The sequence below is a fragment of the Empidonax traillii genome, unplaced genomic scaffold, assembly GCF_003031625.1.
Source record: "Empidonax traillii isolate 1590-97213 ecotype Southwest subspecies unplaced genomic scaffold, ASM303162v1 scaffold277:size2070623, whole genome shotgun sequence".
NCBI classification, from domain to species: Eukaryota; Metazoa; Chordata; class Aves; order Passeriformes; family Tyrannidae; genus Empidonax; species Empidonax traillii.
Genome location: NW_020955470.1, coordinates 1,336,674 through 1,364,289, shown reverse-complemented (window position 1 = coordinate 1,364,289; position 27,616 = coordinate 1,336,674). Strand labels below are relative to the sequence as shown.

At 38.3% G+C, this 27,616-nt stretch overlaps 1 protein-coding gene across 3 annotated transcripts in view; it reads left to right on the top strand.

Annotated features, from left to right (window-relative positions):
* Positions 1-22,667, top strand: part of PIK3CG (phosphatidylinositol-4,5-bisphosphate 3-kinase catalytic subunit gamma) — a 32,460-nt gene extending 9,793 nt beyond the window's left edge. For all 3 annotated transcript variants that reach the window (XM_027890095.1, XM_027890094.1, XM_027890096.1), the window contains 9 exons: positions 2,724-2,789; positions 2,890-3,115; positions 7,050-7,153; positions 8,688-8,834; positions 10,068-10,158; positions 12,892-13,022; positions 13,583-13,694; positions 15,586-15,743; positions 20,667-22,667. In XM_027890095.1, coding sequence (XP_027745896.1) covers positions 2,724-2,789; positions 2,890-3,115; positions 7,050-7,153; positions 8,688-8,834; positions 10,068-10,158; positions 12,892-13,022; positions 13,583-13,694; positions 15,586-15,743; positions 20,667-20,948 — 1,317 coding nt within the window. In that variant the 3' untranslated portion in view covers positions 20,949-22,667. The remainder of the gene's footprint in view (positions 1-2,723; positions 2,790-2,889; positions 3,116-7,049; positions 7,154-8,687; positions 8,835-10,067; positions 10,159-12,891; positions 13,023-13,582; positions 13,695-15,585; positions 15,744-20,666) is intronic.
* Positions 22,668-27,616: the final 4,949 nt, after the last annotated feature.

The following is a 27,616-nucleotide window of genomic DNA, read 5'->3' as shown; positions in this document are numbered from 1 at the left end:
CTGTCCTTAAAAAGGAAAAAATGCTAGATTCCAACTTTCACCTCTCTACTGCTTTCCTTGTCTTTGTTTCTCAGCTAACAGTGGAATGTAGGCTGTCAGCATCCTGCAGCAAAGCTTTGGTACCACAATATATTTAAAAATCTACATTTTTCAGAGAATGGATGTCATCTATTCCTTTACTTGAGTGGACACATCTGAAATGTCTCTTCTGCAAACGCTCATCACCTTTCACATGCATGCCTTTATGAAAGCTCTGTGGCTTATTGCCCTCTTTTTACCTCCATTTTACCTTCCCTTAGAGTTAGAAATCCAGCAAGCCTTTTATTTCCCCCCAGGTTTATCCCAAATACAAGCAGCCACACTATAAATAAACCTATTTATCTTCCAATAATGGTCTGTCATTCTCTGTACAGTTGATAGAACATGGATAGGATAGTTAAAATGCAACAGAATCCTTTGTAAGACGAACACCAATGACTGCAGTGCATGTATATGGCAGTGACTAAAGCTCTTCTGCTGAATTGACAAGGCAAAGGTATGTGCAGGGACCTGATGAAGGGCCAGCAGACATCTTTTAATGGCCAGATTTTATTGTTACTGTGCAAAAGTTGATGTTTGACTTTGTGAGGAAAAAAAGAAAAATGGGCTTGACTTTTTAAAGTAATTATTTCTAAACCATCAGCTCGATAAGGATGCTCATAATACATTTTTAATATTATTTTATGAAAATATATTTGCAAATTTAATGAGGAGGCTTTGTTTTGAAGCAATGTTGGATGTTTGACTGTATTTCAGTCTTAAATTGTTTTTCAAGGATATGCACTGAGAACATTAAGCACAGTGTATACCAGAATGAGGGTTTTAATAGGCTTCCTTGGAACTGTAAGCAAATCCATTTGAATTTATGTGATAGTTACTGCTGTTGGGCACCTTACTGCAGTGAAAATTAATTTTTATTAAAAACCCCTCATACCTCCTAATCTCATACACAAAGTAAAAGCATCTATATATCATAAAATCAGTTTATAGTTGTGAATTCTTATTATCTTTCCTAAATAAGATGAAGTTGTTTGGGGAAATAGAACAGTACCGCAGAGACAGTCAAGACAATTCTTGCAGGATTATGATATAGGAGAAGGGCAAGCCTGGTGCTTGGCTTTCTTGTCTGTCTCTTAGCCAGCAGCTGGAAAGAACGTGTCTTTATGACCTTTTTCTGAGTTGGTTCATTCTAGGTTGACTGAAAAAGCTTGATTTTTTTCCTGTTGAATAAACCCACAGGAAGATTTAATTTTCAGAAATCGTGCTGATATTTTAATAAAAAAGCAACTGTGTGCCACAGCACTTTTAAGAGTTTATAAAACTATAATTTGTTTGATGAATTTAGCAGACCTTTGCTGATGGCTTGGTTGCTTCTTTGCAAGCTGCAGACTGCAACGATCTTGAAAGAGCCATTATATTCTGTTGAATAACTACTGCTAGAGGTTTGCATACTTAGTTGCTTCTGAAAGCTGAGCATACTACATGCACCCAGCTCTCTGTGCATCCCTTTGTTTTCCCTTAATCTCCCTACAGGCTGCTTCCTGGCACTCTATTTCCAGAACCTGAAGCCATTCACCAACCCCCTCAGTCCATGACAGGATTTTGTGACTCTGTTTCAGAGATTGTATGCTTCTTATTTCTTTTTTCTTGCCATAGGATATACACGCATACTTTTTTCCCCACCATTAATCTTAATACAAAGCTCCTATAAACTTGAGTTCCTGAAGCAACAGGAAAGAAGCTGCTGGAAAAATGAGTTGAAGTAGAGAAGTTCTTTGGCACAGTCCAGTACCTGAAAGTGCAATAGTTTTCTGGAAGACCAATTCACTTGGTTATCGGATTGAAGAAGAGAATAACAGCAAAAAAGTTCCAATGCTGACACTTGAAAAGAATTGGTGACTTTTTTCCCACACCCTTTTTTGACAGTACCTTGGAAATGTCTGTGGGCTTGGGTGGAGGGGAGCAGCTTTTGGAAGAGAAAAAATACATCTGTTCTCACAGAGTCATTAAAAAAAAAGCTCTGGTGAAGTCTTCTCTTAATTGTACTACATCAGTACAGAATGTGTATCAGAGCCTTTATCCGTTATCAAGGGTTGGACTTGATGATCTCGGAGGTCTTTTCCCACCCAATTGATTCTATGATTCATTTAGGGGTTAAAGGCCAGGTAGGTGCCCTGAGAAGCCTGTCCTGTATCCCATGCTTTCTGGAGAAGCAGCAGTGAACCCTGGGGCCTTACTCCCGAAGTAGCAGATGTTGTCCAAAACCAGTACTTTATTATTGATATTTTTATTGGAGAATGATTACAAATATGTTATTTCATCTGGCAGTAATAAATTCGAGCATTCTCAGTGTCAGTCAGACTGCAGACTGTTTCCGGATTTTGCTAGCTTTTGCTACAGCCTGGGAGTGATGTTTTGTTCCCTTTTCTTCATGTACTCAGGTTGGCCTCACTGGTTAGATACTCCATGCCTTGCTTTGTCACATTAATAATAAACCTGAAAAGAACTTGTTGCAAAGAAAAAGTGCTTCTGGAATGAGACACAGAGAAGCCTCAAAAAGACCTGCTTTGTTATACATTTTCTATTCCTGCAGCAGTGTGTTCTGTAGATGTCAGTGGTGAAGTGTAAGTGCATTGGGATCTTAAATGTGTTTATAACATGCCTTCTATGTTTTTATTGCTCAGGCTGTGAAATTTGAGCCATATCATGACAGCGCATTAGCCAGATTTCTGCTCAAACGTGGTTTGAGGGTAAGTACTTCAAAATACAGCCAACTTACGCTGAAGTTGCTGGCGTAAAACCCTTTGTCAAGAAATGTGTGCTCATTGCAGTATTTTTCTTCACCTCCAGAACAAAAGAATTGGTCACTTCTTGTTTTGGTTCTTGAGAAGTGAGATTGCCCAGTCCATGCATTACCAGCAGAGGTTTGCCGTCATCCTCGAGGCCTATCTCAGGGGCTGTGGGAAGGCCATGCTGGATGACTTCATGAAGCAGGTTCAAGTCATTGAATTGCTGCACAAAGTCACAATGGAGATAAAATCAGTTTCTGCAGAAAAGTATGATGTTACTTCTCAAGGTATTTGCTAACAGGAATTTCTTTGTTGGTAATATTACTGTTTTTTTTCTCTTTGGGTGTGAAAAACTAAACAGCAAATTGTACTGTTAAATTTGTGGATAAATTACTGTCAAAGGGCATAATTTTCTTTTAAGATGCGTGTAAGCTAATAATGATTGAACCAGTAATAGTTTGCTCATTCCACCCCAGAAGGGGGAGAATATCAATGTTCTAGACACCCAGTGCTTTCCCATGCTTTGGCTTATCTTCTTGAACTTCACACCATACAAAAGGCAAACAGCTAAGTTCTTGTACGTAACCCTTAGCTGGATGCCAGCACTGAAGAAAGAAACAATCCAGGACACAAATATCAACTGGAAATAAAGAGTGAAACTTGCCAAGAAACTCGGCCTTACCCTAAGCTCTCACTAAAAGACTCTTGGCAAGAACATGGTGGAGGAGTCCAGGACAGCTTCTGCTATGCCATGAAAGAAGCTGGTGGAGGATCAGGGCTGAATCTACTGTCTTTGAGGAGCATTTGTCCTGGGAGACATGGATGTGGTATTGTAATTTCCAGTTCTTGTAAGCACTGCTTTGGAAGCCACAGTAGGGTTATGCAGTGCCTGTTTGCCTCTGGGTTTTGCCTGCCTTTTTTTTTTTTTTCTCCCAACTTCCTTAAAAGCTTGTCTATCATCATCTTTGTCGCTTGCTTGGTGATGGGGGTAAGTGTGAGAAGACATGATAATATTAAAGCTCTAAAAGCTGTAGAGAGACCACCTCTTCCTGTGTGTTCAGCCTGGAATGTTCCAGCCAGGAATTCCTTGGATTGGAGAGCCTTTCCACTCTGGCTGTGCAGAAGTGGCTGCAGTGGTGTTTCAAAAGAAAATTGAAGGAAATATGCATTTATTCTTCAGTAAAATGTGTAGTATCTGTTATGTTACCACATAGTGTGAGTTAAAGGGCTTACTGAAACCCCATATAAAACATTGTTTCTAATCAACTTCCTAAATTTATCTTAAAATACTCTATAACCTAAATATATTTAGTCAGAATTCCGTATTTTGGAAAGAAACTTTACATCCTTGCAGATGTACATGTCTGTAACAGCAGTGGATTCCATAATATATTATCTTCGAAGGATATGTGGGCAAAGAAGAAAAGTTTCAAGAGAAAGCAATCACATTAACACCCACCAGGTTTGAAGTTAAAGAATCTTTGTATGTAATATACAGCAGAACATTGAACGATGACTTATATAATTGACATTTTCACTAAATAAGTCTTCCTGAAAATGTGGAGTGTCCTACTGATGCTATAGCTAATGTAATTTATTCTCATCTTTTTGAGGACATAATTTTCCCTACAGGCACCCTCTACTTCTTATGTTTTTAAAAAATGTATATCCTAAAATTTATTCTTTAGGTTATTGCTTCTTTTTTGCCCTGTCATTTCTATGTTCATCGTTGTTCATATTTTCAGTCTGAATGTTTTGTTCTGTTTCATTTCATTCTGTCATGCAGTCTAATCTAATTCTTATATATATATTTCTTCCTCCAGTGTTTATGGATTTTTTTAAAGGATGAATTCCTTCCTGTTAGGTCCATACTATTCCAGTAGCAATCATGCTGTCAGACTGTTTCTTTAACTTTTCACGTAATCTCTTTGCTTATATTTGAACATAGCAAGTAATAATAAATAAATAAATTCTTAAGATCGTAATACATCTTTCATGGGATTATCTGCTTTCATCACCACTGTGCTAGATAATTTGTTTCCCAGAAATGTGTCTGTGCAGCTGTTTCATCTCTTAAAATGCATAGCACCTTGTTCTTAAACCAGATCAACTTGAAAATTGTTTTAGCTAGTGCCTTTACATGTGTTTTAAAATCAGCTAATTCCTTATCTTTGCTTGCTTCAATTGTTTGGCCTACAGTTTTTGAATTATATTAATTACAATGAGGAGACTTACTGAAATAGAATTAACTGGATTGGAAGAGACCTCCGAGATCATCAAGTCCAACCCTAAACTAAAGCTACATTTTTCTAGGAAATCTATAATTCTGTTTTAGATAGCTGTTTCATGACCCAAGTTACTACAAGCTAAGTGGGTTTTTTTTTGAAGGGGAGGGGATTTTGTTAGGGTTTTTTTTTTGTTGGTTTGTTGGTGTGGGTTTTTTTTGGCTGTTTTGTTTTGTTTTGTTTTTTTGTTAGTTGGCTTGATTTTGATTTGATTTCGTGTTATTGTGGGTTTGGGTGGGGTTTTTTTTGAAAAGAGTCTAATTATAAAGTCTACTTAGTATTTCTGGTGTATTGCTGTCAAATTTATTTTTTACCACAAGAAATTGGTCACCAGGCACTGCTAGGTAGTTCTTTTCTAAAACCCTGTAGGTTATGTGTAACATTTGTGTTCTGTGAGTTCTTGGCAAATTCTTTTGGCTTCACTTTCTTAATTTGACAGCAGCTTTTAAACTGTCTCCATTTTCTGTCAGTGTGTGTTCACAACCCAAAAAGCCAAAGTATCCTGGGCTGCATCAAAAGCAGTGTGGGCAGCAGGTTGAGGGAGGTGATTCTACCCCTTTTCTCTGCCCTTGTGACACCCCGCCTGGATCACTATGTCCAGATCTGGGTCCCTCAGGACAGGACAGACATGAACCTGCTGGAATGAGTCCAGAGGAGGGTCCCAAAAATGATCAGAGGGCTGGAGCATCTCTCCTATGAGGAAAGGCTTGGAGAAAAGAGAGGGCTCTGGGGAGACCTTACAGCAGCCTTCCAGTGCTTACAGGGAGTTTATAAAAAAAAGGTGGAGACAAACGTTATAGTACGGCCTGCAGGAATAGGACAAGGGTTAATGGCTTTAAACTAAAGCAGGGTAGATTTGATTATGCATAGGGAAGATAGTTTTTATGGTGAAGGTGTTGAAACACTGGAATAGGTTGCCCAGGGAGGTGGAGATGTCCCATGCCTGGAAATACTCAAGGTCAGGTTGGACAGGGCTCTGAGAAATTTTTGTTGAAGATGTCCTGACTTGTTGCAAGGGAGTTGGACTAGATGGCCTTTCAAGGTCCCATCCAACCCAAACTGATCCATGATTCTCTGATTATGATCCTGTTTTAAGTATCCAGGTCCATGTCTAGTTTTCTCAGTACTGTTTTTTTTGATTTTTAATTTTTATCTCCAAAATTACTCAAACATGTATATGCATCCTCTGCTGTGTAGCTACAGCTACCATTTTAGAACGGTGTTAAGGTCTTTGTCCTAATGCAGGGTAATAACCAGTGTATTGCTTATGCTGCTAACACCTGCTAGCTGAGATGAATAAAGTACGTCACATGTTGTGTAATCTTTACTGTTCTGAGCTGAAGATTCAGAGGCTTGAAGTTTTATGAATTAAAAGATTGAGTTCAGATATGAACAGTAAAATTTTTGTTCATATAAATATACAGCAAATTTTGTTCTTACTGGAATGTGAGATTAACAGGGCTGCAATATGAAACCAGTTTAGGAGGTTAGGAAATTCAGTACCTCTATATTGTCTCTTAAAAATTCAAAAGCCAAGAGTCTCTCTGCATTTCTTGTCAGTTATAAGGGCAGAGTATTTTTGTGTGTTCTACTGTGTTTTTTTTTTTTTTTAATGAAAGCTGACATTTTAATGCAATCTCTTGAGTTTTCGGAAGGACGCCAAGCACTATTCAGTGCTTCTAACACTGCAGAGAAATCACATGACTTGTGTGGTGCTTGAAGACTTTAGGCATCTGAAACAGCCCTGACCATTGATAGGGCAAGTTAAAGAGTCTTCCTCCATTCCTCAAATCAGGAGATCCATGAGGAAAGCAGTGTAAAAAGTAGCTAAGCAGAGCTTTTTAACCAAATCACGATGCTTAACAAGTTTGATTACCTGTAAGCTTTTTACCTTCCAACTTTTTATTTCATTGTGGATTTTTACTTGTGATTGCAGTTATTGCACAGCTGAGACAAAAGCTTGAAAAATTACAGAGCAGCAAACTTCCAGAAAGTTTTAGAGTTCCATATGATCCTGGGCTAAGAGCAGGAGCCCTAGTGGTGAGTATATTCTGAGTTTCTGAAAATCCTTTTCAAAAAAAAGTCTATTTGCAAGTATCTGTCATTTGCTAAAAAATCTTGCTTAATATGTTTGAAAGTCTTATTTCAGTGTGAATATGATGACATTTCATAGACTCAGTAAGTTTTTGGTCCCAGAGCTGTTACAATTTTTCTAAGTGTAATGATATGCCACCATGTGCTACAAAAAATGCAACAACCCGTGAAATTCTAATCATTAAATGGAAATTATAATTTTTCCATTAGTTTAAGCCAGGATGTGTAGTGAAAGGAAATTGGATCATGCATTTGCTATGCAATGTGGGGTGTGGGTAAAGAGGCATAGTGAGATCCTTGGAGGGACTTGATGTGCAGCAAGGACCCCACAAGAAAAGAATCCCTTTAACTTTCTCTTAGCCAAGGACCATCCAACTTAAGGAATTGCTGAACAGCCAAGTGTTCATTTGGATGTTAGGTATCACCAGGTCTAGATATGGCCATGTTTCTGTTAAATAAACCTGTGCCTTGGTAAACAGGCTATAAGCTCATCTATGTTCAAGCTGAGAGAATTAAACACTTCCCCGCTGTGCATTGCTGAGGTACTAGTCTAAACCAAATACTAGAAGCAAAATCAGTGTGTTTCTAGTAAGTTCAAGGATTTGAAAACTTCTTTCCTTTTTGAAACCAAGGATGGTAAAAACTGTTTTGCTTTAAACTACAGGCTCAGAACTTCAGTTTATGAAATGTGAATATTCTAAAATACTCATCTCCTATGTCATCTCTCTCTATCAGCTCTCAAACACTAATGTGCAGTTGCTTTTTTTTTTTTTTTTAATTTTAGATGGCTTTATTGTACATAGAAATGTACATGAATCAGGAATTCCAGAATAAAAAGTATTGCATACTACAGTTGTGCTAGCCATAATTACTGGAGAAAACATTTGAAGTAATGCAGTTTCAGTTATTGTAATGCTGAATTTATCAAGATTAAAAATTTAATAAAACTAGGGAATTAATTTTCTTATTTTATGAATGATTATGTTAAATTAGTTTCAAAAATGTCATATTCTCCATGAATTTGAACAATTTGCTAAGGAAATTGAGTCAAGCAATATGGCATGTAGTTGCTGGAAGTCACGGGGTGGATGGTGTGATAGATTGCATTGGACAGTGATTATGTTCTGGTTTTGCAAAGCACCTGTTGAAATGCTGTTATGAGGGTCCATGTTTGCCAGTTTTGTCAGATTCTCTGTTCCTGGTTTAAATCTATCTGAAGCAGATTTACATGCTAAATCCAGTTTTGGAGAGTCAAGATACACTTTTTCCTTGGTTGGTTGGGCAGTGGTTAAAAGTTGTGCAGGTTCAGTGAGGCTTTATATGGCAATTGAACACTGTTCCTTACATTTACTTTCAGTGTGTTTTTTGTGCTATAACTGATTGAAAGTTGCTAAACTATTCTGTAGTTGCTGTGTAAAAAGGTTAGTTGTGCTGATGTTGGAGTACAATGGCTAGCAAGCAATAAATGTGTCTTTTACAGATAGAAAAATGTAAAGTAATGGCATCTAAGAAGAAGCCCCTCTGGCTTGAATTTAAATGTGCAGATCCAACAGCTCTGTCAAATGAAACCATAGGCATAATCTTCAAACATGGAGATGACCTCCGTCAGGACATGCTTATTTTACAGGTATGATAGCTAAAACATATAAAGTGAATAATGTGAATATTTTAAAATATTTAACATGGTTTTCCTTTTCAGAAGTGTATGTACCTTATCTTTACTGTCCATATGAAATATGAGGTTGTCTTTTGTTTTTTAAACTATGTATGGCAAGGCTCACATCGACATTGGATGTTTCTTGTACTGCAGTTTCTTATGTTGCTGTTTTGTGGATTAACTCCAGTGGGATGGGAAAATAGGAAAGGAAGAGTAAAAGCAAGAAAACTTGTGGGTTAAGCTGAAAATTGTTTAGTAAGCAAAGGAGAAGTGGAAGAAGAGAGAAAGAAAACAAAACAAGTGATGCTAAGGCAGTCACTCACCACATCCCATGGGTAGACCAGTGTCCAGCCAGTTCCTGCATAGGGGATGGTTAACCTACATAACCCTCTTCCTCTCTCTTGTATTGCTGAGCATCGAGTATTACTTTGGTTGGTTTGGATCATCTGCCTGGCTGTGTCCCCTCCCAAGCTCTTGTGCCCTCCCTGATGTAGTCACAGTGAGGCAGATGAGGAACGGGCAGCATTGATGCTTAGCCAACACTGTTCAGCAATAGCTGGGACATCAGTGTGTTCTCAGCATTGCTTTGGTCACCAGCCTAAACCTCAGCACCGTACAAGCTGCTCTAAAATGAGCTTCATCCCAGCCAGACTCAGTACATACTGTAACCCTGTTTTTTCCTGCCATATGCCATACATCACATTTGGGTGTTCTAGAGATGGAATCTTACTTAGTGAAAGATGGCCTGTTTTTCTGATGAAGCATTTTTGTTATTTTTTTATGCAATGGGTGAAGTTAAATGAAAAAGAAACTGATAGGTAGCATTACTTGTAGTAATATTTCGGTGATTGTTATGAAAACTGGTTTGTTAGTACTTTTGAGGGTGTTTACAGGCAAAAATGGACGTATTTGCTAATGTATTCAACCTCACAGCATGTGTGGAAATTATAGAATATATTTATTAATACTTTATAAAGGGTAGAGATTGCCCAACCACAAGACAGATGAGGAAATACAAACCATGGTTCTGTAAGTGATAATCTTGAATGGCTGCACACTTTCTGTATTTGTCTCTTAATGTGTCCCATAACCTTGTAAGTTTAGCCCCATCTCAGAAACCTGGATAATGTTATTTGTATGAGTAATACGTAACATTCAAATAATTTGAAATAACTTGGCATATACTTTTTTTTTTTTTATTAGATTCTTCGAATTATGGAATCCATTTGGGAAGCAGAATCCTTGGACCTCTGTTTGTTACCGTATGGTTGTATTTCTACAGGGAACAAAATAGGTATGTGATCACACTGTGATTAGAAATTCAATATATCATATTTACAGAAGCTGTGTATGGGAGAACTATTCTAATATGTACTGTGGTCCTGAGATAAATAGAACTTTATTACATTTTCTGTGAGCAGCCTTCGTTTGCATCTTGGCAGTGGTTTCTGCCCTTCTGATGAATGTCCTTGAGCTGCTGCACCAGCTTAACTATGGTTAGCTGGACTTTCCTGTGCAAGTACAACTGCTTGGGTGGTGCTGCAAGTTTCTCTTTAATAAATTTCTATCAATATATATTATTCAATTGTAAATTCATTTTAATAATAAAGGAAATGGAACATTATTAATCAAAATACTATCTAAATATAAGGAGGATTGAGATTTTTTTCCTCTTTTAGATGTGTTAAAATAAACCTAATATTTTAGAGAGATTTTTAGGACTTTGTATGATTTTGTTTAAAATCATCTTAAGACGATGTAATTTATTGAAAAAATGGAGCAAGAAGGAGAAATTCTGCTAGTGATCCCAGCATTCTCATATTCAAGCTATAGACTTAATTATTCTTTCACAAATTCTTAGTTGATTCCCCATTCCTTTGTCTCTTTAAGGAAATAATTTTTTATTTTCCCATATGCATGGAAGAGATGTAAGAATTTAGCATCCGTTTAGCTCCACAGTAGGGGCATGGGTAATCATATAAACACTCCTGCTCGGTTTGCTGAGAATACCTGCAGCATAAATTAGTAATACCCAGTGTGGGGATACTTTGATATAGAGCTTATGCTTGTTTGGAACAAAACCAAAGAGTAGTGGCGTGCAAATGTTCTTTCACAATATTCACACTCAGTCTTCTTACAAGCTTCTTCTTCCCTCCCTTCTAATACTTCCATGGAACTTGGGCAGTTTCTGTGTATTGACACAAGGACAGTATCCTATTCTACACTGAGCATAGGGTGAAACAGGTGTCTTACACCTGGGGCTGGCCTCCCTTCCCTTGCAGGGCTCTCTCAGTCTGTGAAAGACATCTGCATCCAGCGCAGTTTGTAATTTTGGAAACGTGCATCCTCTCCACTGCTGCTGCCAAGTAGACTTCGGCTCTATAGGAGGAATTTTCTCTTCTGTGTGTCACTAGTAAAAGATCACACCCTGTTCTCCCTCCCTTTGACATGTCTGTATGTTCCCAGCTCTGCGAGACAATTATCACTACTTACTGTGCTGCATCCCTGCTGAGTTTCAGGGGAGTTCAAACTGGCTCTTAGAAAGTCACCTGCTTTAGTACCACAGATCCCCAGAAACCCATCGCATAGTGCATTTACTGCTGCACTTCCTCCCAGCCGAATGCAGCCCAGCTGAGAACCTCTGTCCTAGTTAGAGAAGATGCCTCCTGTGCCAGCTCTGCGCCCCCGGAATCAAGGAGCTGTTGGCCGGTAGAGGGAGAGTTGTGAGCACAGGCAGGGAAAACCTTTTCAACAGCTGGAATATGATCTGGAGCACACTCCTGGGAGAAAAACATCAACTTGGCAAGCATGGATCAAAATGCAGAGCTTTTTAATTTGGTGGTCTTGACCGTGGGTTTCAGAGGTCATGTTTCCACAATAGTTTTATTACAAACAAATCCAAGCCACTGTAAAGACAGAAGAAATACCCCCAGGGGGTATTCAGCCATGAATTCAGTCATGAATGGAAGGCAGAAGAGATTACTGCGTTGTTATTCCGTGACTGAAAAAATTTGTACATAATGCAGTAATTGCAAAAGGAAAAAGGAAAAAATAGAAATAAAATGATCTGTTTCAGAAAGAGTCAAACTGAAACTAAGAAACTGCTTTGAATTGCTTTGAGGAGAAAGGGATAATTTTCTTTGCTTGCTCATCTCTGAGCTGGAGCTGAAGCTAGAAGACACTGTTGAACTTGAACCAGAGGAGGAAAATAAAATATTTCCAATTACCAAATAAGCTCAATTAAAATCTGACTCCCCCGCATACATGTGTGCCCAGTCCAAGAGCAGAATGCATTTGCTAATCTTGGGTAGAATGTAGAGTTGTGTTACGACCTCTGTTCCTGTGTTTCCCTCTAACTTCCCCTCCATCACATGCTGTGTTGGCACAGACAGTATAAGGCCTTGTTTCTGCACCACCTTGTGGTGGTGTGCCAATTGCTTTGGCGAGGGTCTGTTCAGTTTTGGAACAGACCCCTGGGCCCTGATAACCAGAGCTTTCCACCAGCAGTCCCATTGCCATACCTCACTGGGTACTGGTATTTCTGAACTTTTCTGTGTACATGAACACTGAAGCTTAAATTGGATTTACTGCAGGATGGCCAGCTCAGTTCCTCTGCCACTGCCCTGGCAACACTTGCATCCCCAGACTGCTGCAACACTGAAACTTTTCTTTAGCTCCTCATATTTGTGAAGTTGGAGAGAAGCTGGGGAGAATGTCAGTAGTGCTCAGGACAGGAGTAGTTCCTCTCCTGGGGAACAGCCTTATGCAGAGGGTCCCCACTCATCATGTGATGCTTTCCATTTTAAAAGAGGAGGATTTTAGGATGCCAGGCTGTTTACAAGCTCTGGCTGGTTTCAGCTGGAAATAAACAAGAACCATTTTTGCTTGTGAAATAAATCTCTGCTCACAACCTATGAAGTTCTGTAGTCAATTTTAAAACCCAGTTTAAACTTTAATTTTGCATATTTTTAATATGCTTTGATATAAATTCAATAACTAATTCTAACTTCTTCCATACTTTTTCTAGGAATGATTGAAATTGTGAAAGATGCTACAACAATTGCCAAAATTCAACAGAGCACAGTTGGGAACACTGGTGCATTTAAGGATGAAATACTAAACCAGTGGCTCAAGGAGAGATGTATGATTGAAGAGAAGGTGAGTTCTTTGAATTTTTAAGTAGGACTTCAAGATGCACCCTACTAATTTAGGAGCATAGAGCCCCTGTGTTTGTGTTTATTACTTACAGAAGTGTGAAAAATCCATTTGCTTTCCCTGCACTCAGCTGCAGGTGTCTGTGATGCTTTTGGAATTACTTTTTTGTCAGTGGAAGTTAGAAGTGATACATGAGGATAAGACTGAAAGGACATCTAAGAACACTGAAAGACAGGTTTTAGAGGATTTAGATACAGTTTTGGGTATTCACAACTCCTTTGTTTGGGCAGGTCCACTGACCAACTAGAGCTTTCTGCCAGCTTTTCTTCCTCAGAATGTGTGAGCAACTATATGCTGCTTTCAGGGGTAGAGTCTGCTCACACAGCACAGGGAGTGCAGTGCAGGGCTGTGATCCTGATCTCTGCTGTGCAGTAGTGTATTTTATAAGACAGTTTGTCTAACTGCTGATAGATACGTGTCAACAGAAAGATACATAACTCTGAGAATTATCGCATTTAATGTCTAGCATTGAAGCATTTGTCAACTCTAAGATTTATTTTTAGTTTCAGGCAGCTGTGGAAAGATTTGTTTACTCTTGTGCTGGATACTGTGTGGCAACCTTTGTACTTGGAATAGGTGACAGGCACAATGACAACATCATGATTACAGAAACAGGTGGGTTATTTTGTGAGAAATTCATAGAAGTGTGGACTTCCTATGCTTAACTAAATTTATTTTTCATTTTAATAAATAACACATTTAACAGTGAATGAAGAGACACAGTCAAGTTCTGTCAGTGTTGTTCAGGTCCTCCTGTGATATTGAATTGTATTCACACCCCTGCTGGCCTTCATACAGGCTCTATGTATTATCATTATCATATCATTAATAATGACATTATTTTTCAAGGAGTGGTTTGATACAAGCTGTCATGATTAATGTAAAACAGTGGGTTTTAGTGTCTACATCTAAGATCTAAACACCAGAAAAACTTCCTAAAGCAGATAGCTATTCACCTGCTGGTGGATGTGGTTCTGACAGAGTTCAGTGGAACTGTATGTCAGAATTCAGATGTTTTCACTTCTGAGGAACATAATTGCATTATATATTGTAAAAAAAATCCTAGGAAATGAGTGCACATAGAGTGTATTGGTTTTGCTACCAAAGTCTGGAGGCATAGTTGCAATCCTTCTGAAGAAACCCAGAATTTTTTTGTACTGTAGACTTTGGGAATTACTTTTGTAGCTGCACATTGTTTCATACTTAATTTTACTTACCTATGGAAGTCCCAGAAGGGACACTAGAACAATCAGTACATATGGAAAAGTTTTATTTGGTCTAAGGAATTCACTTTTCGTTTCATGAGCTCTTACTTCATAGTTAGTCTTTAAGAAAATTAGGAAAATACTTTAGAGCTTAGTTAGAAGGCTGGATATATAATATTCATCATATTATATTTACAATTTTACCAGTTGAAGCATGGAGAGAAGTACCCTGAAGGCAGAAATCAGCTAATTGAAGACTACAGTAAAAAAATTTAGCAGAAGTCCTTGAGGAAAAGACAACAAAGGAATGCTTTAATTTCAGCATTATTTATAATATAATGCAGTGTTAATTCCCACAGACAGAACATGAGGCACAGGCCAGTAGATGAGGAAGCAGAGAAGTGTTACTGCTGTGGTCAGGAGCAGGTTTGCCTTTGAGTCTTTAACCAGGGCTATTTTAAAGCCGAGGAAGCCACAAGGATGTCAGTCTGAGAGGTCTACAGGGAGTCAGCTTTGGTAGGTTGGCAAAACTTGAAAGCTGGCTTAAAATAAGGATATTCCACCTACAGATCACTTCTAAGTATCATCTTACATAATTTGGCGGTTTATCTTTTTTATACATGTGCCACTATTACAAATCTGTGGTTTTAAGTAACCATTTTCTTTTATCCTTAACCTGGCTGCCAGGGAAAGTAATAAAGTAATCTGAAGAGCAGCAGCAAATTCCAGTCCTGTAGGTGTAGAGATCCTTAAAAGGCAAGTTTTTCATTGCTTTTGTGGGAATTGATACCCCACTGCTCTCTGAAGGCTATCAAAAGGGTGACAGTGTGGACTTATCTGCATGTACAGAGTGGTTTAGAAATTGCTAGTGCAGGTCTGTGAGGAAGAAGCATGTTCTAGTCAATGACATATGCCAAGGAGGTGGGTAGTGCCAGAATCCCATGGGTATTTGAAAGATAACCCTCAAGCCTTTTCTGTGTAGTGATGCCCTGATTATGGATCTGAGGCACAGGCTTTCCTTGGTTGATTTTTGAAAAGCTGTGAGTGTATGTTTAGAAAACACAACAGCTCTGCTGAGTTTTTACAACTGCCAAAGATAAATAAAAAGTAATTTTGCCAAGAGGACAGAATTATCTATTTCAAGAAAAAAAAAAAAAAAAGAGAGAAAAAATAGTCTTTTCTGCTGAACTAAAGTGTGATCATATATACCAAAAAAAGAGGGTTTAGAACTACTGTAAATACAAGTGTTCTTGGGAGTTTACTATATTTGAGTGTAACTGTGACTTCTTCTCTTTATGAAGGTAACCTTTTCCATATTGATTTTGGCCATATTCTTGGGAATTATAAAAGCTTCCTTGGAATTAATAAGGAGAGAGTTCCTTTTGTGCTGACTCCAGATTTTCTGTATGTCATGGGGACTTCCGGAAAGAAGACAAGTCTCCATTTCCATAAATTTCAGGTAAAAGAATGAGTATCTAGCTGCAAATAAATTAAGCAATATTTTTTTAACCCTGTGAAATGAACATTAGTGCCTTAGTTTTCAAAGGTCTAGGCTCCTGGGCATTATGTTAGTAAAATGTAATGAATCATAATACAATTACGGGATATTTTAGGCCAACTAAGAGCGAAAATTATCTGTAGGATTCTGGGAAATAGAATTCAAACATCCACAAAGCCATATTGAAAAGCTTGTTAGCAGCAGACCAGATAAGCAGTGCTTTCGTTGTTTCTTGTCTCGATTGAAAATACTTTGCAGAGGGCTTCAGTGTTTGTGAAATTAGAGGAAACTCATGGCACTAAGCAGAGCTGCTGTGTAAGAGCATGGCTAGTCCGAGGTAAATGTATGTCTGGGGTGTTATTCCTGTGGTCATCTTTAGAGGCTTCAAGTAAGTGCCTGATTTAGAAAGCAGGTTCCTTACAATATAAAAAGAAAAGTCTCCTGCAGAATGTGAGTCAAAGCAAAAGCCTAACTTTTATGTTCTGGATTTGCTGTGAGTGAACCAGTTCGAGTCAGGAGTCTGGTTTTCTAACCTGAGTACCTCATTAAGGTTCTCACTGTTGGATGGTGGCTATGTACCTTTGAACATATACACAACTGTGTAGCAAATCTACGTCGTACACACACACAGCCTCTCCCTTGCAATTGTCTGCGATGAACAATGGGAACTGTCCTAAGATAAGAACGCAGGTGAGTCCTCTCTGTAACTGTTTTAGCATTGTATCTCCGTATGTGACCGGATCTCAGCACTTTTACTCACTCATACAAAAGTGAGTGTTGCCCATTTTGCAGCTGGGCATACCCTGCAGGTGTCCCTGCCAGGAGTGGAAGCTGCCTGCAGCCTTGGGAGACCAGTTTGCCCAGTGGGCCCAGTTTTTATACCCTCTATCAGGACGACGTGTACCAAAATCGGAGGATGTGTACCAAAGTCAATCAAAGTCATCGCTGCTCTCCCATCTCTGGAATGCATTCATTATATGAGCATCCAGACAGTTCCTCCTGCAGTTCCCACCTGATATTCTTATCTTGGGACAATTCCCTTCTGGTATTCTTATCTTAGGACAAATCACGTTGTCCAGCAGAGACAGTTACAAGGGAGGAAGAAGGTGTGTGTGTGGGCTTTCACACAGAGTTGAAAGACCTGTTGATGTCTGCAATGAAGTAAAGTTGTGTTCATATATATGGATCATCTGGCTCTTTAGTGAATATCTGACCTTTACTTCAGCAGCCCAAATGCCAAAAGCAATTGGAGGTGATTTTGGTCTTATCCCACTAATGCAGACATTTTAGGAATGCGGTGATAGTAACACTGTCATTTCCATTATTGTCATTAACCAGATAAAAGGGGATTAATGTGCCTTGCCTTTGTGAACTGTGACCATGATATGTGACCTGGGCATTTTAAGTGAGATCATTTAGACACGGACAACAATAAACTCACCAAAAAATAAAAGTTCATGTATAGTTTGGCTGCAATAGCTACTGTTTATAAACCACTACGGTAGTAGTACATTAAAAGGCTTTTCTGTCTCAAAGACCAGTAAAAAGAAAGGTAAAATACTTTCATACAAACAAAATAATAACACAGGGCAAGATCTGCATCACATATTTTGCTCTAAAAAAGGTATATTTTACTTACATGACCAAAGTTAATAAATAAATAAATATTGTAGTTTCACTTTTCAACTAACTTGTTTCATTGTATTTCCTAATATTGAGGGATTCATTCAACGTGCCTGCTGACTCATTCATGTATTAATGGAAAAGTCTCAGCATTTACCCTTCATTAATTTTTAAGAGCATCTCTCATTATTTTGTACTTCAACTGCATTAAAATAGGGTGTACTTCAGAAGAATCCATTTTTTTTAAAAGGCTTTGGTGTTTTTAATAACTTAAAATATTTACTTTTAAAAAATTTTATTTCTCTGTTACTGATTAGACACAGTCCATATGGATGTGTTAGCCATAGCTCATAATGCAGGTGCCAGAGGAGGTTAAAATGACAGATAATTTTGTCTGGAGTTCACTGCAAAGAGTATAGTTTGTTATTAGTGAACTTCTGAGGCTGTCAATGGCTTGGCGAGCTTTCTGGAATTAGCAACAAAGCTCCTTTCAATAGCAAGTTCTAAATCTAAATTTTGTTTCCCTTTTTGTTTGTGTTCGTTGTGATGGTTTAATGAAAATTAGAGGCCAGAGGTTATTAATGACATCACAGAAATGCTTAGTAGGAAGCCCTATTTGGTGGGGTTTTGTCCTCATTGCAAACATATATTTAAGCATAACTTAATCCGAGAATGTAAGTATTTTTCTCTTTTGTCTGTGAATTTTTCAGCTGCCTTGGTACTGCCCAGATTTCTCTCGCTGTGTCATGTGTGGTGGCATTTCCTTTCCAGCCTTTGGCTGAAACCCATCAACTCTCTTACTCCTCTGAACGTGCAACTTTTTCACTTCTTACTTATATAAACCCTGGAGACAGCCTCATCTGAGAGCTTCGTAGTCTTTTTCATGCTTTGTCCGCCTACCTATTAATAATTTGCCTGAAATTATCTTTGATAGTTTTTGCATTAAATTTTTTGCATTAAATTATGCATTTTTATTCATTATATTTAATTTACTTAATTCATGATTTTTTTATTGCTCTGCTGACTTGCTAATACAGAGATCTGTATTTTCAGTACTAACCAAATTCTTCTATTTCTTTTTAAAATCTCTCGTATTTGATTGTCAAACAAAGGTGATAGGAAACTGAAGGGTAGACAATTCATCGTTGAAAAATATTTACTTGGAGTGTACAGTACAGGGAAGGGATGTAACAGAATTTGGGCACTTTATACTACAAAAATGCCTGAATTTTAGGATAGTACTATATAGGACAGTTTCAAGCTCTCAGAATAATTATTCTTTATCATTTATTGGACAATGGGATTTTGGTTTTCCCTCAGCTCCTCTCATTTTGCCTATGGCTTTGGATTAGTTAGCAGCTTTCTTCTTAATCCCAGGGTAAACATGTACATATCCTTGACACATACAGACTGTCTGTGTTATTTTGGATTCTCTCTGCCTCTCCCAGAAGTGTAAAAACTCATTTTCTTGGAAGATACTAATTCAAAACTATATTCAGTTCTTGTCTGAATAAAGAAGTGTAACAGGCAGATGCAGATTTTTTAAATCTTTTGAATTCCTGGAAGGACTGCCTGTGAGATGCAGTGATGCCAGGTTCTTCTTGACTGCATAATTGTTTTTCTGTCTCAGGCACCCGGAGCAGTGAGACGCATCATCCATACAGAAATGTAAAACCTTCTTTGATATAACTATAAAGAGCTTTCATCTCTTTCAAAAGGAACAAAACACAGACTAACTCTTGTGACAAGATTTCCCTGTTTGAAGTTGATAATACATAAGTAAAATTTCTTCTTTTTTTGTCTTATTTTTCCCCGGGTGCCATGGAGAGAAACTATTCCCTGTGATAAGATGATGGTGTTTTCTGCTGTAAACTGTGCTTTGACCATTGCAATTTATCTTCTGCTTTGCTAGAACTAAACTAGCATTGGAGTTCATAAATATGATCTTATTTCAGGACAGAATTTATTTGGAAACAGTGAAAAATCTATGTTCCCAGGCAATAGGAAAAAAAAAAAGAAATTGTACAGACAGTTCTTCAGTATATCATCTTACTTCCTTAATATCTTCCTGACCTGTCTGGTTGGGTGTCCTGGTGTTGCTAATGTGAACAGTGATAGATGTTAAGATTATTTGTGCACATCTTCCTGTTTTAGAGGAAGAAAAAGACACACATTTTGTTAAAAAAAAAAAAAAAAGCATTCTAGAGGGCTGATGGGATTTGATAGAAGTTTACATTAAAGTATTTAGATTTCCTAAGAATTCTTCAATAAATTAATATACAGTTGTGGAAAGGTTAAGTTGAACATTTAATTGGGTAAAAATTAACATTGCTTCAGCTTTGGTTTGAATAATAATAACCCTCTTGGAGATATTTTTCATGTTTTTACATTACTGCATTGCAAGCCTAGTTTCTAGTTGATTGATGATTGATGTCTTTCGTTGCATTGCTCTTATTTCTAATAGTAAATGAGTAATAAATTTAATAAAAGAAATAATGTCAGTTTATATGTTAGTCACTTATCATTAAATATTATTTTTAAAAAGCATTGCATGTTTTTCCAAGCTGTAGATATTTCATTCTTCTAAAGGGTATGTTGTTAAGCACAGATTATTTATACATGGAAATGAAAAAGCTATAAAAAAAGTCTGTGGAATCCAGTTTGACAGTACATAAAGATAGAAGTCCTACAGCAAGGCAGAGTGCCTGAAGACTAGAGCTGTCAGCTGGAAATATTTCTTAGAACACCAGACCTGAAAAATCTTCCTCTTTAAATAAACCGTCACCACTGCGACGTTAATAGACATCTGTACAAAATGAGGAGCAGCCCCCTGGAGGTGCTGCTTTATCCAGTATCACTTCCCAGCCATGGTCTTTAAATGGGAACATCCTGATTGGAAAGGAAGACAATGACTTATTGCTGTCTCTTTTAACAGCCCTGGGAGATATTATGGCAAGGAAATTAATTTGAGGTCTTCGTGAAGCTGAGGTTTTTAGTGGTTAATGTGTGGTTAGGAAGAGCTGTTGGTTTGTACAACAAAACAGCACTCGTTGCCCCAGTGTGGGGTGATGAATGAAGTCACACTGAGCACCAGATGCAGAAGTTCAGGTCACGTCTCTGCTCAGGTGAATGGCTCTGTTGGGTCTCCTCCTCCTGACATGAGTGATAGAATAGTGTTGGTTAATGGGAGTCCTGTGAAATTCCTGCCCCATCCCTCTCTGTTCTTCTCATTAATTAACAAAAAACTCTTCTCTCTCGTAGGACGTATGCGTGAAGGCTTACTTAGCTCTTCGACACCACACAAACCTGCTGATCATCCTGTTCTCCATGATGCTAATGACTGGAATGCCCCAATTAACCAGCAAAGAAGATATTGAATATATCAGGGACGCACTGACAGTAGGAAAAAACGAAGAAGATGCCAAAAAGCATTTCCTTGATCAGATAGAGGTTTGCAGAGATAAGGGCTGGACTGTGCAATTTAACTGGTTTTTACATCTTGTGCTTGGAATCAAACAAGGAGTAGAAAAGCATTCTGCTTAATATTTTATGTAAATTAGCTGTGGGTGTGAATAGGAGCTTAGTGAATCTACATGTTATTTATGAATTCTGAATAAATGAGCAATCAAAATTGCCTTTACTTTGCTGGCAGCTTAAACGGATCTTCTAAAAAGGCAAGGACTTTGCTCTGCCCCTCCAGAAGATCTTCCTGCAGTTATTTTTTTTTTATTTTTAATGACACTTCAAGTTGCTGGATGGATTCTATTAACTAGTTGCTTTGCTGACGTGGCCTGCATTTTTTGTTTTTTTCTTTAGTAATAATTTCAGATAAATATGAGGAGCTTGAGTAAGATGATAACCTGCAAATCCCCTGTGACATTTCCTTAACTGTTCATGACAGTCAAGTCCTTCAAAACCAGAAGAATTTATTTAAAATCTATGGTTATAGTAAAATCCCTGTAGGCAGTCCATGCCTGTCTCAGGATGGCTTATGCTCAAGTGTTCTTAACCCACCTCCTTCTCTTGTCCCTTCCTCAACATTTGTCCTTTCTGGACTTTTAATATACTGTCAGTAGAAAAGAACTTTGGCTCTACCATTGGAGGAAATTGCCTTACTGTTACTGTAGCCTCCTGACACAGACAACTGAGCTTGACTGTCCTGCCAGGAGAACTTCATAGTTACCTGGAAGTTCCTCAGGTTTGAACATGAAATGCTGAAGATTTAATTTTGAAAGATTTTTTTACTGTGCTTTTTAATGGTGAACATCCATATTATATTACAGATTATATTCTTACTGTAAAGGTATTAAAATTCCACCTGTATAGTAAAAGCTTTGTAGGAAAAGCAGTGGTACTTCCTTATCCCTCAGAGAAAACTCCTTATGTAAGAGTAATTGACATTTTACCAAATATTTGAGAAACCCAAAGTTATTTATTCTTTGGTGATATATTTTCAGGATATACCTAGAAGGAATTAAATGTAATCTTTGAAATTGTGTATATTTTGCTATTTATTTTTCAATTCCTTAAGAGACTATACTACTGAAAAGCTATTTATGAAAGAAAAAAATCCTTATCTTTAATTTCAATATTTAAACTTAAAAGAGGAGAAAATGGGCAGTGTTAAGTAGAATTTTAACTTCTCCACTGTAGGATGCCTGCAAATCATCAAGTCTGACTATGGTAGGAAAGGAAAAAAATATAGCCTGAATTAGTCTTTGACTTGAATTATTTTGGTATACTTCCTGCTAATTGATTTTTACCAAAGAGAGATGATGGCTTACAATATTGCTTTTTTGCACTTGTGCCCATGTAATTTCCTTATTTGTTGTTGTGTTACATGGGCTTTACATTACATATAAATGATTAACTGAATTTTTTTAATTCTGTCATCATTTGCTTTGATCATTTATCAGAACAGTTATGATTTTAACTACTGTTACTACTGAGTGCATTCTTGAAGGATTTTTAATAAATGTACTGTAATTGGTGTCTCAGTTATGAGATTTAGCCAATCTATTCTTAAAATGTAGATGTTTAATTGGTTACTGTGCACAACTATTTTTGATGTATATGGTAGAGTCTAGTTAAGGAAATCTATAAAGTTAAAATGTAGACTATTTTGTTGTTCTGCTGCATTATTATTCCATGCAAGGCTTAAGACCGTACTAAAATATAAACTAAATGGTGAATATTGTCTGTAAAATGATATTTTTAGATTTGTATTTTATAGATCTGAAATAAATGGACATGTTCTACTCATTTGATTATTATTTATGAACAAGTGGCTTAGCCCAAAATACATTTAAATATTTTTTATCCAGTTTCTTAAAAACTATTTAATCTCAGTTAGAAATTGTATTCAGAGTCCCACTCAGAGGAATTGATTTAGGTCCATATTAATAACTCTGTATGATGCCAGATATCTTAAATTTTAATAGTGTATAGTATTAGAATTGCAGTTATTGTAAAATTTGAATAGAATATTGCCACTTTCTAAGAGCACTTCATGAATTCCTGCTTCGTTCCATAAAGAAAGATCAGAAGATTTTAGTAAGTTCCTAGTTTCAAAAAGTAAGTAGATCTACTGCTAAATTTAACTCTAGCATGGGGAAATAAATGCTAATCACAACTTCAAGGGAAATGGCACTCTTGAAGCAGCCTGCATTTGCAGGAAAAAGTCTAAGAGATCTGTACCCAGGGGAAAGCAGTTTAGTGCTGGACTAAACTTAGGCTGATGATTTTTATCAGCAGTTGACAATGAATTGTATACAATGTTTTTACACACATCTGGAGCCCCTCAGTGCTGAGCTAATTCTCAGACTCTTCGTTGCTTTCCTTGCCCATGAAGCCTATGGCTGGGCTGCCTGGGCAGTGCTAGGCTGCCTTGTGTCTTCTGGGTGCTGGGTGTTTGCCAGCCTGACTTCTGAGAGATCGAAAGTAGCCAAATCTCTTTTTTTACCTGCAGAGCAAGCCCTGGGCACTGGCACTGTGCTGGTACACAGCTGCATATTCGTACGGCTGGTATTGGCTGGATTTCATGTCCCTCTGGAAACCTCCACCCACAACTGACTTTGTTTCTGGCAAGCCCTGACACGAGGGAGAAACGGTGCAGAGATGTGGTTTGAGGCAGTGCAGTCTCCAGGTGGAGTGGAACTGCTTTTCAGGTGAGGAGGTGGGCATGAGCACACGTCTGTGTGTTCCAGTGCAGAATGCAGCCGTCCTGTCTGCAGTGGCACCTACATACCCAAGGCCTGGAGAGCTGGAGCTTTAGCACAGATGCCACTGCCAGAACAGGAGGGTGAACCACAATTTCCTGAGTCTTCCAGTGCATAAACACACTGACCCTTCAGAATAGCTGAGTTTTAAGGGCTATAAATCAGGAAATGTAAATTCATCACTAGCCACGTTTTTCAGAGGCTCTAACACAGCATGCAGAGAGGTCTCAATTACCATCATTGTCTTCTGTGAGTCTTAAGACTATTTTTTGAAAATTACTTTTAATGGCTACTTTGTCTTTAAGATGTGTTATATTTTCTGGGTAGCCTAATTCATGTTACTACTGCACCTAACTGTGGAAATTTGAATCTCTTCTTGGAGTCAGTGCCTCAGACTTGGTTGTGACTTGACATATGCTTTGGCTCCAGCAAGGTTGTCAATATGTTGGTTAGTGATGATTATGTCCCCAAGGCTCCATCCTAATTATATTCCAGGACAGGAAGAGAAGTTGAAATGGAGCTTAGGTGTACAGAATGATTATATTTACCTCTTCATTGAAAACAGTTTGCACTTCTCAGAAGTATTTGTCATTACCAGAGTAGTTAGCCTCATTTAACATGCTTAGCACGGTTGTTTTTTTTTTCTAAAATGTGATCAATTATACAGAAATACAGATATGAACAATTGATTGAGAAAAATATCAATGGAAATTACAACTCTTGTATTAAAAACCTTTTTCCTGTCTACCAGCAGCATTTTGCAAATCCACATGAGTGCCAGAGATTATATAGATTACAGACTCTGTGCTGATGACTTTATAATGTAGTTTGTGTAAAGAAGCCTTGAAAATAAGAAATTAGTAAAATGAAAATCTGGGATACTAAACCATCTGCAGGGTCCGGTGTGCTCTTTGAGCATCTCAGTAACACTGAAGTTTCTGAAAAACACTGATGTGCTTTCATGAATCTTCTAGTTGCAACTTACACGATGTGTGTTCGAAACAACACTCCAGAAATCATTGATTCTCCGGATAGAGATCTGCAGGAAAAGAGTCCTGCTGTTGGAGGCAGAACGGGCCAAAAAAGGTACTAATACATTTCTAAACTTTGTGGCACACTAACGGAAAAAAAGATTCATGCTGGAGAAGAGAAAGCAGAGAGAAACTGTTTGTCTGCAGTTACATGGTTAATAACAGGGACTGACCAAAGACACAAATGACATGGTTATACCCACGCGAGGTTTGTACATACTTGTGTCATTAGAGAAAAGGGGCACTGGTGGCTTGTTCTAGTCTGCCGATACAAGGAGACAGTCAGAAGGACATGTTTTTTTCTGGCTTTTTGAGCATCAGTAGGTCTCATACCCAGCAAGACAGAGGCTGATGACCTGCCTGTTGATAATAAGCAAGTGGACACTTGACAGGAAAAACTTCTTCCTTCCTACCCTGGGAATGGGGGTTGTTGTTTCAGAGGGTTCCCAGCAGCACTCGGCATGGCAAGAGCCCTCTGCAGGCTGGGGAAGGCAGCAGGGCAGTGTTTAGAGAAAGATGTGCCGTTTCTCAGGTGTTCTTCTGGGGATGCAAAAGAAGAGGCTGTCACTTTGGAAACAGCAGCAGCGCTGCCAGGAACACGTGCTGGTTAATTTTAGCTGACAAAAGAGACCTGTGTATGGCAGAAGTGCTGTATGTAGGAAGTGAGAGCACATCCCACACTCAGGTGCAACCGCTCTGGTGTTCAGCATTAGGAGTCACTGTTTGCAAGTGCTGGTCATACTCTCAGAGCTGTCTTTGGTCTAATGTCTGTGGCCAGAGTTTACCACTCATCCATTTATTAATTGCATGGAAAAAAATTGGAAAACAATACCCTGTAGATAGCAGCATTTCTTTATAAGATAAGCACTGAGTAGATACACTCAAGAAAGGTCAGATCCAATGTAATGAAGAATACCCAGGCAAGAGCCCTGAAAGGAGAAAGAAAATAGAAATGTTAATGACCCAAAGTACAAAACAGTTTTAAAACTACAGCTCAAACTTTGTACCAGATCCTCTTTGCCTTTGAATGTATCTTTATCAAAATTTATCCTGCAAAAGGCTACGAGCGCTATGAATGTTTAATAACCTCAGAAATCTGCTCCCACAATGCAGTTCCATGATAGAGTTCATTAATAATTCAATATATGGCCAGAGCTGAATTTTTTTCAGTATATTTACAGTTAAATAACCTGAGATTAACAACAACAACAAAACCAACAACAACCAAAAAAATACAGAAAAAAACCAGCAACAACCAAAAAAATACAGAAAAAAAAAACAGAAAAAAGACACAAAAAACCCTACAAACAAGCAAACAAACAAACAAAAAACCCAAAGAAACAACTAGTCTAGTGCTTCTTCCCCAAATCAACCAACAAGTGTCTGGGACTAGCATTAAACTCATCACATGAGGAAGTTATTTCCCATCATGATGGAAATGCATTTTTCTCTGAAGCGTTTGGAGCTGGCCCCTGTCAGGGACAGAATACTGGCCTGGACAGACTCTGTCTCTGATGCAGGATGGCAGATGTTCTGCTCAGCTGTCAGATGTCTGCACAAAAGAATCTTGGTGAAATAAACAGGTCTCAGGAAATGTTCTCCCTCTAGCCAAAGTTATCGTTCATTTTGATGAAGTTCGTGACAGTCTCTCTCTTTTACAAACCTGTTTCTTTTCCACGGAATATGATGTGTTTTCCAAACCTTGTAAAACAGTAATTCTGCCTACCTGGAGGATAAAACACTCAGAGATCTCAGTAACTTTTAAGTAGGATGAAACCAAACTGTTCCAGGCAGGGACCTTTCGATTCAAGATGATTGCTCATGCCACCACAAACCTTGCATTCCGGGGAAGTGCTAATTAGCTACACGTTAATTTTTCAGAGGGCCATCTCTAGGATTCTGTAATTTCAACAGCACACCAAAGCAAGGGTGAAGAGTGGCTTCTAACAAGAACACAGGCTTGAAGGTCCTGTGGAGATTGACACCAGCTTTTTGGGAAGTAGGTGGCCACTGGGTGCAGCTGCAGCCTCCCCAGGGCAACGGGGACGCAGTGACAGCAGCCCTGGCAAACATGGGGTTAGAGTCGGGGTTTATGTGCCGGGATGAGCTGGGTGCTCTGAGGCTGTGAGGCAAAGGTAAGCATGTTGCACTAAAGGGCAGACCAAAATTTGTTTGATGACAGAATCTGCCCCCGCCCCAAGCGGATTCCTGACCCTCTGATGAGGGACTGGCACTGCTCACCCCTCTCGGAGGATCTGAAGGCACAGCCAACATTACCAGCAGGGTTTAGACCTCAGCAGATAAGAGTATGATACTGAAAGGCCCTTTTACAGGATTCATGGCATTTAAATATGTTATTTATTACTTTGTTATCATTTATTGCTTTGTTATCAGGACTGTTCAATGAGAATAAATGCAGTTTATAAAATCTAGACTTTCCTTTTTTCTCATCAGTAGGTAAAACCATAATATGGGTGATTATTCCCTGCTGCTGCTGCTGCTCAGGATCTTCATTTCTTATTTCTGTTGCTTGGTCTAAAACCAGCATGGACAGTCCAGTTCTTATAGCCGTGAAACGCACAGCTAAATGTCAGCAATGGAACCAAATGTCAAAAGTGCAGGTAGCTGGAGATGTTGTAAACACCTGCACTGGGAGGAACTTGCTAAAAATTCTCCTGACTCCAAAAAGGAAAAAAAAAACATCAAAAGGAATGAGGAAAAGCTGTGTGTATATGCTTAAAGGTGCAAAGCACTGGAAGACCAAGCTTTCCCCAGCTGAATGCTCTGTATTCAGCCTCCTGATTCCTATTATCGATGGGCTCAAGGTGGAAAAGGAACTTTATAGTGAACACACATTTGGCTGGAAAAGTGGATAAATCTTAATGCCATAGTAACAGAAATACAGCCCTTCTCCAGGATGATCAAGACTCAAAAAAAAAAAGCAATAATGTGGGGTCACCAC